Source organism: Dromaius novaehollandiae, chromosome 2 (assembly GCF_036370855.1).
Source record: "Dromaius novaehollandiae isolate bDroNov1 chromosome 2, bDroNov1.hap1, whole genome shotgun sequence".
Lineage (NCBI taxonomy): Eukaryota > Metazoa > Chordata > Aves > Casuariiformes > Dromaiidae > Dromaius > Dromaius novaehollandiae.
In genome coordinates this window covers 51,081,002-51,100,660 of record NC_088099.1, presented here as the reverse complement: position 1 = coordinate 51,100,660, position 19,659 = coordinate 51,081,002, and the positions used below count along the sequence as shown (strand labels likewise).

At 40.3% G+C, this 19,659-nt stretch overlaps 1 protein-coding gene across 8 annotated transcripts in view; it reads left to right on the top strand.

Annotated features, from left to right (window-relative positions):
• GLB1 (galactosidase beta 1) overlaps window positions 1–19,659 on the top strand; it is a 96,587-nt gene that overhangs the window by 50,500 nt on the left and 26,428 nt on the right. For 6 of the 8 annotated variants that reach the window (XR_010387682.1, XR_010387683.1, XR_010387684.1 and 3 more), the window contains exons 7-15: window positions 235–293; window positions 1,220–1,341; window positions 1,474–1,514; window positions 1,990–2,102; window positions 5,802–5,876; window positions 12,019–12,108; window positions 13,995–14,108; window positions 15,200–15,331; window positions 18,114–18,353. Coding sequence is in view for 5 of the 8 variants with exons in the window: in XM_064506449.1 (XP_064362519.1) it covers window positions 235–293; window positions 1,220–1,341; window positions 1,474–1,514; window positions 1,990–2,102; window positions 5,802–5,876; window positions 12,019–12,108; window positions 13,995–14,108; window positions 15,200–15,331; window positions 18,114–18,353 (986 nt within the window). In the remaining 3 variants the exon portion in view is untranslated. Of the gene's footprint in view, window positions 1–234; window positions 294–1,219; window positions 1,342–1,473; window positions 1,515–1,989; window positions 2,103–5,801; window positions 5,877–12,018; window positions 12,109–13,994; window positions 14,109–15,199; window positions 15,332–16,959; window positions 17,023–18,113; window positions 18,354–19,659 lie in introns of those variants that run through there. The other 2 variants (XM_064506450.1, XM_064506447.1) reach the window with 2 other exon arrangements.

The following is a 19,659-nucleotide window of genomic DNA, read 5'->3' as shown; positions in this document are numbered from 1 at the left end:
CTTAAAGCCGTGGGTTTTTTTGTTGTTGTTTTTGTTTTGTTTTTTAAATAAAAGTTCTGCAGCTCAAACACTAAAATCTGAGGTATTGAAGCTACATCTGTATTTTCTGAAGTAAGTTGCTTACCTGGATTTTTGCTAGGTCTTGGAATGGACATAGACACCTATTTCAGTAAAGTGAAGGACTGGAAAAAGTCATGGATGTTGCAACTCAGTTATGCTTTTGTCTGTTTGTAGGTGGCAATGTCACAGCATCATTCTTAGCTCAAAGAAGCAGTGAACCTACAGGCCCTTTGGTATGTCTTTTTGCTTAAATTTCCTGTATCGCTCCTAATCTTACAGTAATTAATAATAGAGGGGTTGGCAACAGTGTGTTGGACAGTTTCTTGGGGGCAGGTTTACAGGGGCATCATTTCCAAATCAGTCAGAAAAACTGAACTGAGAAGCTTCTGCGCATGTTTTTCTGTGGCACACTGACTGCTGCTCTGCAAATATTACTTTAGTCTCAGAAGAAATTGATTTTTATTTCAGTATTTTTCCTAGCTAAGACAAATGTTTACAAAGCAGCGGAAACAGTAAGTATGATTAGATGAGTTGGTGAGGTATGTGTGTGGGTGGAAGTTAAAAGCAAAAATTAAAAGGGCAGGTTAGAAGTTTCTTCCTGTTTTTAGCTACCCTAGCATTTCTATACAAGTGATAATGGGATGTGAGATCATTGGAAGCTATTTTGACAAAGGGAGAAGGTCCCTTGAGGGTACAAGATTATCTCTGTGCTGTGAAATTATGTAGAACACGATCTGAGAATGTTTGAGTGATTTATTTTTCCCTACATCTAATTTACATATGTTATTCTGCATATAATATATTGGTTCATTTATTTTAATGCCAAGTATCTGAAACATATTCAAGTTGACAAGTTCCAAGGAAATCTGTGCTCTTTGGTACTTAAGCAATCATTTTCAAAATGTCCATATAAAATTATTGAACCAATCGTTAAGTGTCCATATAAAATTATTGAACCAGTCCTTTAACCTCTTTGACCGGTCATGTCCTGGAAAAGACTGATTTTCATATATACCTTGCTGTATTTATAGTAGTATAAAAATGGCTCAGATGAGTCAAGGTGGCTTTTTTCCTTTCTTCTTACAGTTAGTAACCTAAATTACATTGCATTCTTGTTCCCTCTTCATATTTTCCCTTCTTTTGCCCTTCTTCCTTTCAGGTTAATTCTGAGTTTTATACTGGATGGTTGGATCACTGGGGGCACCGTCATTCTGTTGTGCCCACACAAACAATAGCCAAAACCCTTAATGAAATCCTGGCATGTGGTGCTAACGTTAACCTGTAAGTGTGTGTTCAGTAGAGGTTAGTTTTTTTCTGGGGGGGTGGTTTTATTTTGTTTTCCAGTTCCAAGTGTTGATATTCAGCAAAACCTGATTCAAGTGGATTGTGTCTTGTTTTATTTTGTTTTTTCAGATACATGTTTATAGGTGGGACTAACTTTGCCTATTGGAATGGTAAGAAATGATATAAATGATTCTAATAATACAGCTGCTTATGAATTAGGTAGTAATGTGCTAATCCCAGTAAAAGAATGAGCTATGCATGCTTTCAAATGGCAAGAGACAACTGCACTAGCTCTGCTGTGTCTATTGCCAGCATGTTCTAAACCCATGTGGTATTTGCCTTTGCAAAGGGTGAGGTACAGGTCTGGCCTTTGCTTCACTCAATTCTGTAAAACAGTTGAAACATGGATAAATCTGTTTCTCTTTAGAATATTTGCGAAGACTATATAATAGAGCAGTGAGAGCTTAGAAGGACTATGTCATCCATAGGAAATAGTTTCCCTGTGCCAAATCCCAAATCCCAGGTCCTATACTGAATCTGAAAATACAGTGAGGTCTGGCTGTGATTGGAGAGAACTCTGAAAATTGATCGCGTTGGAAAAAACAACTTCTTTATACTTTCTGTTGCTTTTTTTCCCTCCCTTAGGTGCTAACATGCCCTATATGCCCCAGCCCACTAGTTATGACTATGATGCTCCACTGAGCGAAGCGGGGGATCTCACAGAAAAATACTTTGCCTTGCGGGAAGTCATTGGTATGGTGAGTGTCCCTAGGACATGTTTACAGTGGTTCTCTGAAACATCCCTAGCTCACTGGGAAACCTCTTGCTCTTGTGTTGGTGTGAGTTACTTCTGCATTTATTGTCCTTTGCAGGAAATAGAAGTGAAGTAAAACAAGGTGATTAGGCTGATCCAACTGCTTGTTGTTACAAAAAGGGCAAGACCTTGCACCTCCCTGGCTGTCCCTTCTGCTGTCTCGATGGCTCTATCCCTCCCTTTCAAAGGAGGGGTGCCAGGTGTGGTTTGACATTCTGAGATGATTCAACTGTGTTTTTGCTAGATTTGTTTTCTTCCAACTTGGCTCACTCCATATGATGAGAGCCAGAGCTGGCGTGAGGGGAGCAGAGGGAGAGAGGAAGGATTTGGCTGGGAGAAGAGATGGAGGGCAAGTGTGCAGGGCTTCCCCTTGCAGCACTGATAAGCCGTTCAGGCTGGTCACTTCACTTCAGCCTGATATGTGCTGCAGCTTAAGTGCTTTGACTACCTGTCTACCAAGCTCCATGTTGTGGTTTTGGGCCTCTGGGAGAGGGAGTGTGCTTTTCCAAATGAACTGTCTTTCTTTTGTGATGCCACTAACTAGATTATGCGTAGAACTGGCTTTGCCTATTGGTGCCACTATTTAAAAAAAATTTAAAAAGCATTGAAGTGAATATCATCTCTACAAACTGGAGATTGAAGTGAAATATGGAATCTGTATCAGGATTTTGAAAAGACTTGCATTTCAGACCAGTCAGACTAGGCTTAAGGACAAATTTCCTGGGAAGCTCAAGACTCAAGCTTGTACCCACTGTCCTGTTGCTATGCCAGAAACATTGCTATTCACTAGAAGGCAGTTTTTTGATGGGATTAGGTCTCACAGAAATTTGTTGCACGGTCTCTAGGGTTAAGTATGCCTTTTATCTCCCTGCCTGTAGAAAGCCTGGTATGGATCATTTTCTTAAATTATTCCGTTATCCCCAAGCTTTCCATTGATGGGATGATTTTGATAGGGGGAACTTCCTATCTTGGTGCAGGTATTCTCACCAAAGAAATTCCCAAACTTCCTGTTTTTGAGTTGTTTTCTTCAAGGCAAGATCCCTATCTGAACTTTAAGTAGTGTTCTAGTGCAGTTGAGACAGCCTCGATAAGATCTGAAGTGTTCAGTATAAGCTAAGGTGTGTTGGGTGATAGTACAGCTTTTATGGTGTGGTTTGTTTATCTCTTACCTTTCCATATCCATAGGATCTCAGTGAAGTTTTCTTGTCTCTGCTGTGGATTCTAAACCCATAATAGTAGACACTCAAATGCAGTTTGAGCTGAAGCTGCTGTAAGAAAATAAAGTTGACCCATAGCTAATGACTCTTTTCAGAATGTTAGCTTTGCTACAAGGCTAATGCATTATAATCTTCTTTTCTCCTTTCTTTCAGTTAATAAATATAATAAAGAAGGAGGGTTTCAGGCTAAAGCTTCTTTCAGTTGCTCACAACATTCTCTGATTTCTATCATTTGGGCTGAAACTTTCTACTTTTGGTTTCTTCTCTTGGGTGAATATAGTTTGTTTGTTTGTTTTTAAACCTGAATGATTTGATTATTTCTCAAACACAGAGAGAAAGAAATGAACTTGTTATCCAGAAATATGAATCAGGTTTTCATCAGTCTGTGGTTGAGAGTTGACAGAGGGGCAGTGGGAATTATACTACTGTGATCTGTTTAAAAAAAAACAAAAACAAAACCAACCAACCAAAAAAACAAAAAAATTTGTTCTGGCGCAGAGGCAAACTTTTGAGTGTGAGTTTTATGCCATATACGCCATGTGTAAATCCAACAAAACCCCCAAGATAAATGGCTCTTCAGCACCTCCCCGAATTTATTAAAAGCAAAAAAACTCCAAAAAACTAAGGGTTGCCAAAGTAAGCACTCTTTACCGAATGTGCAGATTAAGATAACCTTCGAAGGTTTGGGTCATTTGTGCATATGTATTAAAAAGTAGACTTAGACTACTTGATCACATAAGCTGCTTGTCTGCAAAAGTTTTCTCTCTATAGTGCATAGACAGGGCAATGTTCAGTAAATGAAAGATCAGATGGGAAGCTTGGACTTAAAGCAAGGGACAAGTAATGGGAGGAAAGAGGAGAGGGTTTGGTATGGGAAGAAGATACGGAGGTTGGAGGCTTAGGAATGAGGGGGCTGGGATGCAGGGAGAGAGCCCTTGTGTAAACCTGCTGTGCCTCAAAGGCATCCAAGAAGCTGGTGGACATCCTTCACCTCTTCTGTCCCCAGCAATGCTGTAAGCTGATCTTGGGCCGTTCTTCCTAGAGACACAGGGCAAGAAGTAACTAGAAATAGGCTGACAGTCAGAGTACTCCCCTGTCAGGCTGCTTCTCCTGATTTGTAGGCAGTTGGCTAGGCCAGGAGCAGAGGGAAGCTAACTCAGGGATCTCATGGGTTCATGGAGCTGTGGAGAAGGTGGTGGTTGCACAAGAGCCAGAGCTGTGCTAATATCCTGCTGCTGTAGGGCTGTGGGCTCCTTGCACTCTGCATTAAATCATTTCACTGAGCTACTCCCAGCAAAAGTTATGCACGCTTTTGCTTCTGCATTAGCTTCCCACTGGGTTAGCATGCCAAAGTGGCTCAGCAAAAAGATCTGAGGCCTGGCTGGGGAGGGAACTTGCGAATATAGCCAAAGGAAGGCGGGATTGTGGCTGCTGCCTCAGCTGCCATGGAACTCTGCAGCCTGAAAAACTGATGGAGTAAAGGGCACCAGAAATGAGCTAGAGAAGCCAGAGCAGGGCCTGAGGCCTGGTTGGATAGAAGTATACAGGTGGGACGAGAGGTGGTAAATTCCATCAAGCTGCAGCTGTCAAAGGTGTTGCTCCCCCATGTGGGAATTGCCACCAGGCTTGCAGCTGCACAGGGGATGTGTGCCAAATGGGGCAAAGGCTCCAGCAGCTCCCTACATCCAAAAAGGGGCCGTGACACCCGAAGCATGTCTGAAAGAATGGACCAGCTTGACAAACCAGCTGCAGCTTATGTGGCATGTGAGGAGAGCAACTTCACACCTCTAAGATTCATTTCATCTAAATCCTTCTACAGGCTTCCCTCTCAGGATTTGCTGAGCTGCTGTGGGGCAGAGGTGTCCCCAGCAGCCTGGAAGTTGCTGGCTAAGTTATCTGCTGTGGCTGTGAGGCTGTCACAGCTGCTTCTAGAAGAAGCCAGCCTAGGCAGCAACGGATTAGCAGTTTTTGTGGGGAGGCAGCAAGCAGTAACACTGAACTGAGAGGAAAGAGACAAGGTGCTAACAATTCGGGAATACTACCCTTAGAAAGGTTGAGCTGAAGCTCCCATTGTCTTGAGGAGTGACTCCAGAGGGGCTGTAGGTAGACAGTAATGCAAGCTGCAGCCAGAGGAGGGCTCCAAGGACACTGTGATTCTTTGACAGCTAGTTCATTTGCTATCTGTTTTACAGTTACCTTAAGTATTCATTAAAAATTACATTTACTGTATGTAATCAAATCAGATGGATTTTTATTTTAAAACCTCCTTCTGAGCCTAGGTGCAGGTGTAATTCATTAACACTGTGAGAATATCTGCTTCAGCCAAAGTTCTACTTTTCTAAGTTGTGACGTGGAAAGTGAGGATTCAGTTAAAATATGTTTGTATTTGTTTCATGTGGGTTTTTTCCCCCTCCTTCCCTTTCTAGTATAACCAGTTACCAGAAGGCCTTATCCCTCCAACAACACCGAAATTTGCTTACGGGAAGATTCCCTTGCAGAAGGTAAATTAACATTTGTAATCTGGTAGGTGTATCTTTCTGTTATGTTGTATGTTTGCTTTTTGCAAGAAATGTTTGAGGGTGTAGTGTCAGCCTCTAGCTAACATACAAAATAGACAGGAAAAGCTTGAAGCAAACTTTCAGGAAGGAGGGCACAGAGCTTGAGAGTTAAGAATCATACCTATGATGGAAAAAGAGCAAATATATGCTCTCTGGAAATAAAATATAACTTTTACAATATGCTGTATGTGTGCAAAGTTTTATTAAATTGAAATCATATATCTTCATAATACAATAGAATTGTAGTTGTCTAACTGAGATAACTCATGTATGAATAATGTAGCTGAGGGAATGCTAGCACAAGAGGTATGAGCAAAGAGTGTTTTTGTAACTGATGATGCCCCTGAAAGGGAAAAGGCAGGTAGGACATATATATCTTTTAAGTAAATAGTTCATATATATCTTTTAAGTAAATAGTTCTAGCTGTTGTAAATTTTGAATATGGACCACTTTCAATAAATTTGAAAGTCTCAGTGATATAGCTTCTTACAGGATTTATGAAAATCTGCAGCTGATCAGAGAAGTTAAATTACTTTCCTACTGAGCGAAAAGCATGCAGAACCCAGCCTTGATATATCCTGTTTGGCAGCAGTCATATAGCTGGTCAGCAGATGAATACCTGGGGTCTGTCCATAGCAATGTCATTTTAGGGTCATTGACAGTTTTCTGTGGAATATGGTTGAGAACTGGGTTACTGCAGTGAGCAGAGAGGAACGTTTAGGAGATGCAAAAGATGGGCTGGTATGAACTTGGTATGAACTTCATTCATTCTGCTGCTCCCAGAGAGAAGTTGTCTTGAGGTGGAGGATTACTGCAGCTGGTATACTGAATACTCTGGTTCATAATGTTTTGATTTATACTTTGTTCTCTTCGTTTTGAGCCAGCCACCTTTTCAATCAGTGGTATATCTGATCTGTCATGCCACTGCAGCTGAAGTGTTGCAAAATTTGGTAGTGATAAGTTTTTGCAGCCGTTGATAAGTCGTCCCACTCAACTGGTGGGCAGGAATCAATTTTTCGTAATGGTGATTCACCAATGAAGCTGACAAAGATGTGTATCATTTTCAACAACCCCTGAGTATCTTCAGACTTTGTAGGCAAGGGCTTGCCATGTGAAATTTCACTGAGCTGGTTTATATTTGGTAATGACTAATTATATATTGTTATCAGTACACCTGCGATTTCTGCTGCTATCACAGGTAGGAGTTGCAGGCACTTAGGGACCTTGTAATCAGATTCTGACTCTCCATTTTCTCTTGGTTCATGCCTCTCAGATAGGGCTGTCCTATTTCACTGGAATGATGAACTTTCCCTTTCATGCCTGCAAGAAATGAAAGCTGAAGCATGTCTGTCCCAGAAACCTTCTCACAGAGGAGAGGTGAGGACAGATAACTGAAGCGACTTAAACATCACAGCTTTGGCGTGGTCATCACAGTGGAAACCCTGTTCCTGTAGGGTTTCTTGCTTGTTTGAGAGGTTGTTTTTTACTCTGCACCCAGCAGTTTTAGGAAGTGAGATGACATGTCTATACTGGCAGGTGTGAGATTCCTATCCTTGCCTGTACAGATACTGCCATCTGCACTGAAAGCCTCTAGAATTGTTTTCTGGAAGAAAGCTGCTCTCTGTTCTACGAACCCACTGTTTATTTCAGATGCTCTACTTCATTGCTCTGTGCCATGGGTGCAGTGTAACCACGAGTCTCAAATCACAGAGGGTTTGTACTGTCTGCTTCTGCCAAAACAGTCCTCCCAACTCCACATTGCATTCCACTCCCTTTTGTGACAAGGTAAAGTTTTTCTCCTATGCACCTCGTTTGGAGAAGCCTAAAGGCATTTAAGTGAATATCAAGGAGAGAATATTATAGGACTTCAGCTTGTGTAATCATAATCTTCCCAGCTGTAACATTTACAGTCACAGTGCTATAACAGTTACCATAGTACATAATATAAGAGGTTTCACTGTGCAGTCAGGTTCTAGCAGTCAGTCTCCTATGCAACACATTGAATCTACTGCTGTGAACCAACTCCCATGGCCCTTTTGCAGAGAGAAAGAGAGAAGGGAGACTTTGTAGTATTTTCGGTAGACATATGGTGTACTTTAGAGGCATGTGTAACCATGGCAGCCTATCCCTGTAATCTTTTCTACAAGACATTCTGTGATTAGTTCAGTCCCCAAGTACCTGATGAGCTGTTCAGGAGTGAAACTTGAGAAAAGAGCTCTTTGCCCTCTTCAGTGCTGCGTATCAGGTCCACTGTTTTTTGGGTTTATTTATTTATTCTGTTCATGTATGGGGAGGGTATCTAGGAGGGATGACTTATGAAAGGTGAAGGATTTCCTGGCAGATAGCAGTAGGAAAGACCCAAGATTAAGTGATGGAGAATGGCTAGAAACAGCATAGCACAGAAGCTCTCTCCTCCCTCTTTCTTATATCTCAAGATGGCTGTTCTACCAGACCTAGCAGTTGTATGCCCGTATGTGAAGTACTTGATAAGCTATAGAAGCAACATAATCGTATGAAGATTATAGGATCACGTGTCCTTTACAATTTCATTGTGTTTCATCTAAAAGCATTTGTTTGCACTTACTTCTTTTCTTACTGCGCTGTGACACAGGCAAAAATCTGAGAAATAAGTGTTTTGGTTTGTTTATTTTGTTTTTGTTTTGTTTTACCCTTTAAAGGGTCTGCCAAAACTTTTGCAAATAGTTTGCCCTAGCTGAGTATAATTGGGGAACCCAGCCTAGTAAAAATACCACTGTCCCCTGATCAGACAGGTGTCTATTTTGAGTTATTGAATGATTTTAAAAAAGAAATCTCTGTGTGGCAGGGGGGAAGAGAGAGAATTTTATTAAAACCTGCCTGGGCATGCTAACATTGCTCTACAGAAGAGGACAGGAAAGCAGGCCATGAGGAAGCCTCTCATTGCAGAGATGCAAAAGAGAAATGTTTGAAGAGGCAGACAAAGGCGGAACAGCAATAGATGGGATGAAGAAATGTGAGACAATGGATAGAGTTTAAGACCCAGAACGCAAGGAGCGTCTTTTCCAGAGGTAAACAAATGAGTTTTGTTATCTGCAATGTGTATATGTGACTGCGCAGGCTTGTGACCAGGTGGTAGTTTCTGTTCATCACTTGGAGGACCCTGAGGAGTGCTTGGTCATGAGAAAATGCCTGCCCTGGCAGCATAACCTGCAGACTTTTAGATTCTGGAATTGTTATCAGGTCTTGGGGTGTAGACAGCTTGAGCAATAGCAAGTAGCTGGCGATCCTGACATGTTTATCTGCGCAACCATATGGGCGAGGAGAGTTGGGGACAAAAATGGGATTAGGCAAACAGAATGCTGTAGCAGCTGATATTCCCATTGGAGCTGTCTTTTTATTTATTTATTTATTTGTTTTTGTGCTTGACCATACGCTTTGATTTTGAAGACCTCACTTTGGTTGTTCAAAAAGTGTTGTTACTGTTTGTTAGAAGTCATTAGATTGTGGTGTTTACAGGTTGTTTTTAAAAATTCCTGACTGTATTTGTAATTTTTAAATTTAGTGTTGTTTCTGTTGTAACAACAACTGTCCACTAAGTAATAAACAGGAAATTGCAGCAAGAGCAGATGTTGATTATTTTGCTTTGTATGTATGATGAAGAAAAATGGACTTACTCAGGTCAGTGTTAAATAAGTCATGCTACCAAAGTTAGTGATAACTGAATAAAAATGATCCATTTAAGTTGCAAAGAAACAGGCTTCTATCAACCCAGTCCACAAGTGAATCAGGTGTGGGGTATCTATGTGCAGAATAGAAGCCCCTTTGATAGGCGGAGCTTAAAAAACAGTCAGACAGGCACCTCCACAAGCTGCTAATACTCAGTTCAGCAAGGCACAAAGCAGCATGTGTTGCCAATTCATAGGTCACTGAGGTGATCATGTGCAACTTAATGTTCGTTTTTTATTTCATTATCCACCTGGGGCCTAGGCTATTAACACTCATAGGATTGTTATGTGGTTCTGTGAGCTTGCTCCGTCAGTATCTGTGCAAAGGTATTCATCTCTTGCTTCACAGCTATAGTACAGGGCCCAGCAGTTCAGTCTTGCTTGTGGCCTACCAAGTCCTGCATTACAGTTTAACACTACCGGCTCCTTTGAAGGAGGACAGTATAAGGAATGGAGCACATCAGTAGCCCAGAGTATTTAGGGAGTTTCACTCCCTGAAAACTAATTATTTTAGGTGTAGTTCTTAAGTTGAAAATGTAGGAGCAGGTGACTTTCATTTAAAATTATGCAGGCCATCATTTGGCTGACAGTTGTTTTGCCAGGGCAAAGGTGCTTAGCTATAGACTAATAAGGTAGACCTAACTTTCAGTTAGTCACAGGATTACCAGAAGGGTTATGCTTCTTCTGGTTTTCTTGTATCCAGCTGAAGTTCATTTCAAAAGTCCCTTTAGAGCTATGTCTTCATGCAGAAGTTGGAAATCCCTGCTGTTGTACTGTCTGCTCCACAGTGAGTTTCTGCCATGCAATACTGGCATGCCTGTTTGAGGAACTCCAATGTCCACCTCAAACTGTAGAAAACAGGGAGGAAGGAATACATGACTTGAGAAGGCTCCCTATCACCCTGTGGTAAAATCAGTGTGAAGAAAAGGATGTAATCCTAGGATTCACTGGATGTTATGTTTCCTCCAAAAACTTCCTACTGCTTCTCCAATACTCTGAATAATTTCTCGTGTCTTTGGCACCCTGCATGGGAAGACAGGTTGATGCTGTACCATGTTTTGGTCTATTGATATCAACATGTGCAAACAGCGCTATGGATGAGCAAAACTACATGTGATGGTGAGGCAAAATAAGTGCTGTCATGAGAAAGGAAGGGTGCCATAGAAACAGGCAAGTAAGTGGATCCTGTCCTGTATCGTCGAAGGGAATTGGGGACAGGCAGACCACTAAACCAGGTGGTGCACAGTGATACCTAGTGCTGTGTGGATATAGCTAGTCATAGATGTACATAGATGACTGATAATGATTTCAGTCACCTATAGAAAGTATTTCACACAGATTACTTTTCATATTTCAGCACTTCTCATTTTTTAGTATGCTGTGCAAAAATTTAATACTTCCGTTACTGAAGCAGTCTAAGGAAGTCTGTGTGTGTATATATATATATATATTTTTTTTTTTTTTTTTTTTTTTTTTGCTGACAGTGCTCTTGTAGTATACGGTTTTATGCTATTTTTAAAAGCCTTTTTTTTTCTTTCTTTTTTACTGTCTTTTTTCCTAAGAGGGTATTTGAAAGCCAATCTGGGTTTGGGATACTTTGAATGTCTGATGTGTAATTGCCGCTGGGCAGTGGTGATACTTTTTGTGAAATGGGCCAAGATCTTGCATGAAAATATAAATACAGTTGATTTTTGAGCTTGGATGATACTCTGCACATTGTGTGCATCTTTATTAACACACAAAATTGATAGCAGAGTTTGAGAGAGAATTGCAGATGAATGGAAATCTTCTATAATTGCAAAAGGCAATTGTAGATGGCAAGAAAAGCCATGTTTAAGTCTGGATTCAGCAGGATATTTAAGCATGTGGATAGCCTAAAGCATGCTGCCAATCTCACTAAAATCAGTCCAACTACTTATATATGAAAATATATAAGTAGTATGGAAATCAGTGGCATTTTCACTAGCTTGGTTTAAGTACAGTGTGTGGAATTTGGATAATACAGTTGTTTTGTCTTAATTGTACGGAGCTGTAATGTTTTCTTATGAACTTTTTGTGGAAAAACTCCTAGGTTCATTCTCATTAAATAATAAAGGATCACTTTATGATTGCAAAGCCAACTTAAAAGATCTGGATTTTTTTTTAAAGCATTCCTCTGTACGTAGTATGTTTTCTTCAGATTTCAACAGTTCTCTGTACTGTGCTCTATTGTTGCGGATTATTGAGATATCTCAATGTATATAAAGGTGACACAAGGGCTTCAGTTATCTTTGCTTTCTTTTCGGACAGATACAGCTAGCTGGCCAGGCGGCCTGATATGCGAACTGTTTCGTTTTGCCTGAATTTTAGTGACCTACACATCTGCTTTTTCTGTGCTGCAGGTGGGTACTGTGGTGGAGGTTCTTGACAAACTATCACCTGCTGGACCAGTGAAAAGCACCTACCCCTTAACCTTTGTTCAGCTAAAGCAGGTAAGGATTCCTTGGGTAGGCAGTCATTTTGTGAAGTTTATTTGAACAGCGCTCCATGGTGTGACTTCTCTCATGTTGTGTGTCTCTGAGATACCATATCTCAGCACAGGTAGTAGTAGTGCTGTAAGTGTGTTCAGGATTTTTGCACTGGAGGTGCCTTTCTATATTTGACAGTGCTCCTGTTTTACACCTGAGATTCTCCTCTTTCCATGAATATGGGTATATATGCTGTCCAGGCTTTCTATTTCATCTTTTTCCTCTCTGAAGTACTGATTTTCGGATTCTTAGGATACTTTGGTGTTTTATCCATCTGTCTTTTATCATCTCTATTCTTTCTCCTTATTCTGTTTTTCTTTCTCTCTCCCCACCTGCCACTGTATCAGAGTGAGAACAGTGGCCGAGACGGTGCTTTCTCATGCAGGGGAGCCTGGAGAACTGGGCATGCCGTCCACTTGACGCTTTGGTTACTTTTAGTCCCATTCTTTTACTAAATGTCTGGCGAGCCGAGAGAAGGTAAGGGAGAACTTTGGGAGCAACCTCTTGGAGCCATTGCAGCCCACTGCCCTGGGTGTTCACCTCACTGGTTGAGATGGAAAAGTACCATTCTCTGCATTTTGCTATGGGTTCTGCTGACTCCCTTTCTCCCCTCTTTGCTCCTCTCTCTCTGCATCAATTTCTCTGTTGGTTGTGGTGACTCCCCATAGCTTACCTTACAGTGAAAGGTCTTTCCTTCGTTGCTGAGTGACTCTTTCTATTCAGGGCAGATGGCTGCTTGTCCACTTCTGTGCTGAACTTAGCACAGACTGGAGCATGGGTGCTACTTGCCTGTGGCTAAAATAAGCTGCTCCCAGGGCATGTGATGGTGGTAGCTGGGGGAGGGAGGAAAGGGGGAAGCAGTTCAGCAGGTGCCTGGAATATTTTATAAGGCATTATTCAGGTAAGGGTTCAAAACTCAGACTTTTCCTGGCCAAGCCACAAATACAGAGGTATTAGAGAAACTGCAGATACTAGGTTGTGGCTGGATGTGTTTTCTAGTGGGCTTCTCTCTCTTGTCCTCTGGCCTTCAAACCTGTAGTACCTTGCCCAGGAAAAGAGGGCTGCCAGTGGAGCTTCCAGCCACTTTGCACTTTTCCTCGCCCCCACCTCCATTTTCTGAGCACCTTGTTGCAAACGATGCTAATAATTACAGAGGGCAGGAACTGGTTTACCCTCACTTCTTCCTGTCAGGGCCATGCTAACATCCAAATCTTGCAGATAAATGATTTTGTGGCTACTGGGTGAAAGAGACAATGCATTTTTCGTTTTGTTTTTAATTTGTGTTTCACTTGTGATAAGAACAAATCTAATAGCTGCGACTTTTTTTTTTCCCCCCTCCTTCTGGGGAACTTAGTGAAAAATATTCTAAAATTCTCCTGATGCAAATCAGCTAGTTTGTAAAAGAGGTAATATCCATCTGATTAGTATGTTAATTTTGGGGCAGTGGGTGACTTTCAAGTTTGTTACATCAATTCAGTTATGGAGGGATTTTCCAGGTATTTTTTCAGTGTTGTTAATGAGGAACTTAGTATTGTAAATAATTAACTATTTTGTTTTTATTGAGAAAATGCCTTCATAGCCAAGATCCTTGTCTTTTAAGGTTATGTAAATGTACAGATGAAACATTTCAAAATGGAAACTTTTTGAAATTTTCACCCATCACTTAAAGGTCAAAGTGAACTCTAATCTCAAACTGGTATCTCTGATAAGTGCTATCTGAAGTGAATGAAAGGTAACGTTTCAGTCTGAGCTTGTAGGCAGGAATGTGGGATGTTTCTAATTCATGACCTGAACTGAAGCTCCAGATTAACCTGATTCATTAATCTTTTTTTTTCTTCCCCCTTTCTTAGTATTTTGGGTTTGTACTGTACAGAACTATGCTTCCAAAAAATTGTACGGAGCCAACACAACTCTCTTCACCTTTAAATGGAGTCCATGATCGTGCCTATGTCTCTGTGGATGGGGTAAACATTGTCTTCTGGTATCTTTCTGCTATGAACAGCCTTCACCAAAGACATGGTTGCAGTCTGCCTTTTTTTTGATTCTCCTCCTCTCTCCAGCTTACCAAAATAACTATATTAGATACTCATATTAAATAAGATGAAGGAAGGGGGTATACAATTGATTGATACTAAGTGTTAATACATATTTCAGAAAATAGGAATATTTATCTATAATTTCTAAGGAAGATATAATAGTTTCCACTTTTGAGATATTTGAATATTGATGTAGGCCTATGACTGCAGTGGAAAAATACCTAGAAGAAGGTTTTACTTGCAGGTTCATGAAATACGTTTATGATACATCTGTGCTTGACAACTTTCTACAGTATTTCCATTTTTTTTTTCTTTTTCTCTTTTTCTTTTTTCCTTTGAGGGTAAGGGGAAGTGGAAGCCTGAGCTTATGTCTTACTTTATGAAACTGGCTTCTGACCACAAATTAAAAAAAGTAGTATAGTGTACAGGATGTAAACTTTACCTTTCTTCCCTTAAGCAAGGTTTTGTTCCTGCTTAATAAGAATTAATACCAGTTCATGGATTTTGATAGCCTAGTTTTTATTCTTTGATCTGTGTAGATTTTCATAACCTTTGTGGTCATGCCCAGCTCTTTTTTCCTTATGTTGTGAAAATGAGAATAAATAAAGCTAAATATTGATGGGAGCTTAATTGGAGGATGAATCATCTTTTAACTTCTGACATTTGCAAAATCTTTTCACCATTAGACTAAATTTGACAACTTGCTTTTTGTGAATTGTGTGTGTTGGAAAACACTAAAATTCTAAAGTTGATAGTTAGCTGAATTAAATATACCTTACATTTGAGGAGAGTGATGGCTTCAGTTTTCCCGAATGCTGCCTGGTGGTATATCCAGTTGGCCTGCTGAAATGTGAAGATTGACTTAGCAGTTTGCACTGTGTGCTTGCTCAAGTGAGAGAGGAGGAAAGGGAAATAATTTCTTTTTTCCACTTTCTTCATGCAAGCTGAAAACACAAATAACAGGTTATTGTCCTTTCTCAATGGTTATTGTTTTCTTCCTTTTGGTATAATTCATACAGGTTCCTCAGGGTGTCCTTGAAAGGGGTGAATCACTTACGATAAATATAACTGGGAAGGCTGGAGCAAATCTGGACATCTTGGTAGAGAACATGGGCCGAGTCAACTTTGGTCGATACAATAATGACTTTAAGGTAAGTAAAGTCAGTTAAGCCATAGGAACCTTTTTTTGTTTGTTTTTTTTCCTTCACAGGTTAAAAAAAGTATTGGGTTGGAAAGAGCAAAAGGATCAGGATTACATAGCTGTAGCTTTGACCTCAAAATATAATAACTCACTAGTTTCATTTGTCTTTCTGTCACTGAAATCAAAGTGGAATTAAAAACTTACAGACATCTTTTAATTTTTTTTTTTTTTTTGATTCACTTGTGCTGCCAGCCAAAGCATCGCCTACAAGACTTTCGGGATGAATCGAACATGTAGCTAACACAGTAAGGTGTGCAAAGCTGTTAGGATAAACTGAAAAATAGGTTGGAACTCCACTTAGATCTTGGCCTTACTTTGAGGCTTGTGAATCCTGGGGGTGTATTTGTGTGTTTGTATATATATACATATATACTTCTGCATGTTGTTTGTGTATATATACATATATACTTCTGTATGTCTTCCCATGTCCAATGTCATTTGTCAGCAGTGTACCCTTGCAAAATTTTCAGGCTGTCTCACAAGCACTTTACCATGCAAAGTTTCCAGCTCAGGTTTGGATTGGTCAAATGTTAGGAATAACTATCAGAAAGCCTCTGAATGCTTCTGAATCCATGCTGCACTTGGGAACCATCACCTCCTTTCATTAGTGGTGATGTCACTAAAGTAACACTGGGAGGGGCAGGGGCAAAAGGAAAACTTTGCTTGTTGTAGACTTAATGGGATCCACAGTGCTACGTGATGTCTCCTAAAGAGAAGAAGAGAGAAGTATTTTAGCGCTCATGCCTCAGCAACTGAGTCCTCACTGTGCTTGTGGCATGTAAAGCCAGTGGACAGCAGTAGTGCCAACTCTGTCCATGCTGTCTTTACGAGGTACCTTGCCTTTTATTTGAGTGTCAAGAGAGGGCAGCTAGTTCCCCAGTGTTTTGCCCTCATAGAGATTCAGCACAAATGTACCTTTTGGTGTGGAGGAGGAACAGTCCAGTGATAAGGAAACCTGCATGCTGAGTGCTAAATGAAGGGTTAGAGGTTGCATTAGGCAGGTACTGGATGTTGCTGTGGTTGAGCTGAAATTCACACTTAAGCCAGTATTCAGCCTTTAAAGATTAAGAGTGAAAACAAGTTTAGTTAGGCATGTGTGCTTTGAGAACACTCTTCTAAAAGCAGGATCCTTGCAAGTGGGAGAGCAAGTCTTTCAGGTAGCTTCTGAAACATGTGTTGCTTCTTTACATAGGATGTCTCACTCCGTTCCTTAAGGCAGGTGTTCTTTGTCTTGATTTTGAAAACTAGGAATAACTATGCCTTGGTTTTTACACATGTTGCGACTTTGCAAGGTGGGACAGTCTTCCCTAAAGTTATTTTTTTAAATCTTGCATTTTTAAGCAAGTATAACAACTTTTTTGTGGGTTTTGTTTTGCTGTTTTTTTCCTCACTTTTTTTATTTGAGTTTGAAATGCACCGTCTAACTTTTGGGAAAGAATGTTGAAAGGTTTTTTGGTTTTAAAGCATCCTGCTGATCTAAGTCTTGTTGTTGAAGGACATGAATGAAGAGTGTGGTTTTTATTTTTTCTTTCTTTTTTACATGCTCACTGCCACCTATACCTTTATTTCACTTGGAAGATTCATCTCCGTATCGGCACCTTTGAATATGCATTCAAATACAGACAAAAATAACAATAGTCGGTAGGTACTTGAGATCTCATTTGAAAATCACACCATTCTTAGGGCTTAAAGATGGGTATAGGGAGGGAGGTTAGAAAGTTTTGACCGAAGTTATGTTGCATTACTTCACTCTGTTCAGCAATCAGTTGAAGTCTAGGATCTGCAAGAAAGTTTTGCTATTTGAACTCTGTGCAGATATTTCATCCTGATGTAAGAAAAATAAGTTTCTGTCTTTGAAATAGCCATTTAGATGAACGAAGAGAGAACTCCTGTGAGCATTCATGCTGATAACCAGACTTGTGAAGTCAGTGCAATTCTGATTAGATGTCAGAGAACAGACATACGACACAGTGTCAACCCTCCAAGACCATAGAAAACATGGTGTTGCTTGTACCTTTACTTGTAGAATGACTTTTTGTTTGTTTGTTTGAGTTCGTGACCTTATCTTGCCTTTGCGTTCACTGTGTGAGTACCCTGCTGTGCTTCAAGGGTGCACACAGTTCCATGGAAATGAAACAAGACTGGTGGGCTTGAAGCTGACTGTAAGCTTAAAGTATTTCACTGAATCAGAGCCACAAACCATTTGCCTTAGAGAACTGATTTTTTGATACTGTATGTTAGCTGTAGTAGATTTATAGGAAGTAAATACTGCTTTCTCTGCTATTGTGCAGGTTAATGGCTTGGTTTAGTGACTCAGGATTACCAAATCTTTTGACTGCATCTCAATGCTTAAGGTATCTAGTGCCTTTTCTGCTTTTTATTAAGCCCCAGCTTTTGGAATCATATCTTCATGTTAAAGCAAAATAGAAGCCTTCACAGCTGTGGGGAGAAAAGTTTGAAAAAGAAACTTGGACATTGGTGAAAGCTTAAAACTTTGAAGAGGAACAGATCTTTCACAGAGAATAAATGAAACCTTTTATTCTTAAGCAAAGCTTATAATTTAGAGAAGACCGGATGCTTTGTTTTTTTCATATCCAGATTGACAGCTATTGTAACTACTTTGATTCAGCCAAGGTTTCATCCCCAACTTTATAGCTGCAGCCAAATAACTTCAATAACATGAAGCTAATTATGTTATGGTTGTTTTTGTTTTGTTTTTGTTTTCCTCCTAGGGTCTAGTTTCAAATTTAACTCTTGATCAAGATATACTTGTTGAATGGGAAATCTATCCTCTAGACATAGATGGAGCAGTGAACCATGACATTAATGGCCAGCCTGAGCAATTAGAGAGATCTGTTGGTAATCCATCAAGTTATGAAGCACCCACATTTTACACTGGTAGACTTTCAATTCCTGGTGGGATTCCAGACTTGCCTCAAGACACCTACATCAAGTTTCCTGGCTGGACAAAGGTACAACTTTTTGCAGTAAAAACTTGAATTCCACTCAGAAAGCTACTGAAACTTGTATGAAAGGTCAAAGTCTACCTTTCTTGGATCAGTAGAAGTAGGTTTGTAGCTGTGAGGTGTATCAAATGTATTTAAATGACCAGGGAATGGGTTACCTGCTTTAAGTAAATCTGGAGATAAACCATTAAGAAGAGGGAAGCATATATTTGAAATATGTGTGGTGTTGGTCTAGAAAAAGGTGTGTCACAAAAATTAGTTTTCCAGCAGTGAGGAAGATGACCTGTCAGGCTATTAATAATGCTTCATTTAGTTGTGGGTTTTTTTGACCTGAGGTGTGGAGTAGACACAGCTCTTTGGAGAGAAGTAGTGAATACATGTCCTAAGATAAAAGAATTTTTATTCTGGGACAAGTGAATTGGTAAAAGCCATTTTCCTGGTTATGCAGATTGGTTAAAGGTAACTAAGGGCATATTTACAGGGCTGTGTGAGGACCTATGGATCCTGTTACAAATCATAGGGACAATTAAGCTGCAAATGCAACTGCTAGTGTGGTGCCTATAAATGTGGGTCCAGTGTTTGGAAGATATTATTGTCTCTCTTCTGGAGGTTACCCAGAAGTGGACTGAATGCATCAAAGAGCATTGACATGAGAAGCTTGTGGGCAGATTTCTGTTAGTGGGAACTTCTGATAGGGTTAAGGCATAACTAGGGCAGAAGAGAGTGTGTTTTCACAGTGCTACTTTTGAAACAGCCAGCATGCAGGATAGGTAAGGATCAGTTTAACTAGCCTGTGGGAGGCCCTGACAGCAAAATGTATGCATTGAAGTGTCATTCCTCTTGGAGTGACATTTAACTCCAGGCTTCAGGGAAACTCCTGTGTTGGAGTTAGTCCTTTCTGAAGCTAGTCCTTTCTGAAGCAGTTTGTTCACTTATTGCCATCAAAATAAAGTAGGCAAAGGTGGTGTTGGTGATCTATATGCAGTATTCTGGTGGTTAGAGCTCTTCCTAGTATTCAGGAGATCCTGATTCATTGCTGGCATTTAATGTTGCCAGCACTGAATATGAGGAAGTTTGGCTTTTGGTCCTTGTTCCTGTATCTGACACAGTCACTGCATAAAATCCAAAAATAGTCCTTTGCACAGAGACTGGAATCTGGGACTTTTGCAATACATTGTCATCCAATGAATCACAAATTCTTTTTTGAGTAATGACGGCCTTCAGGAGGAGACATTGACCATAGCTGCCTGCTTTGAAATGGGAAATGAATCCAGTAAGCCTTATGTATAGATGGGAATCTCTGATCTATTGA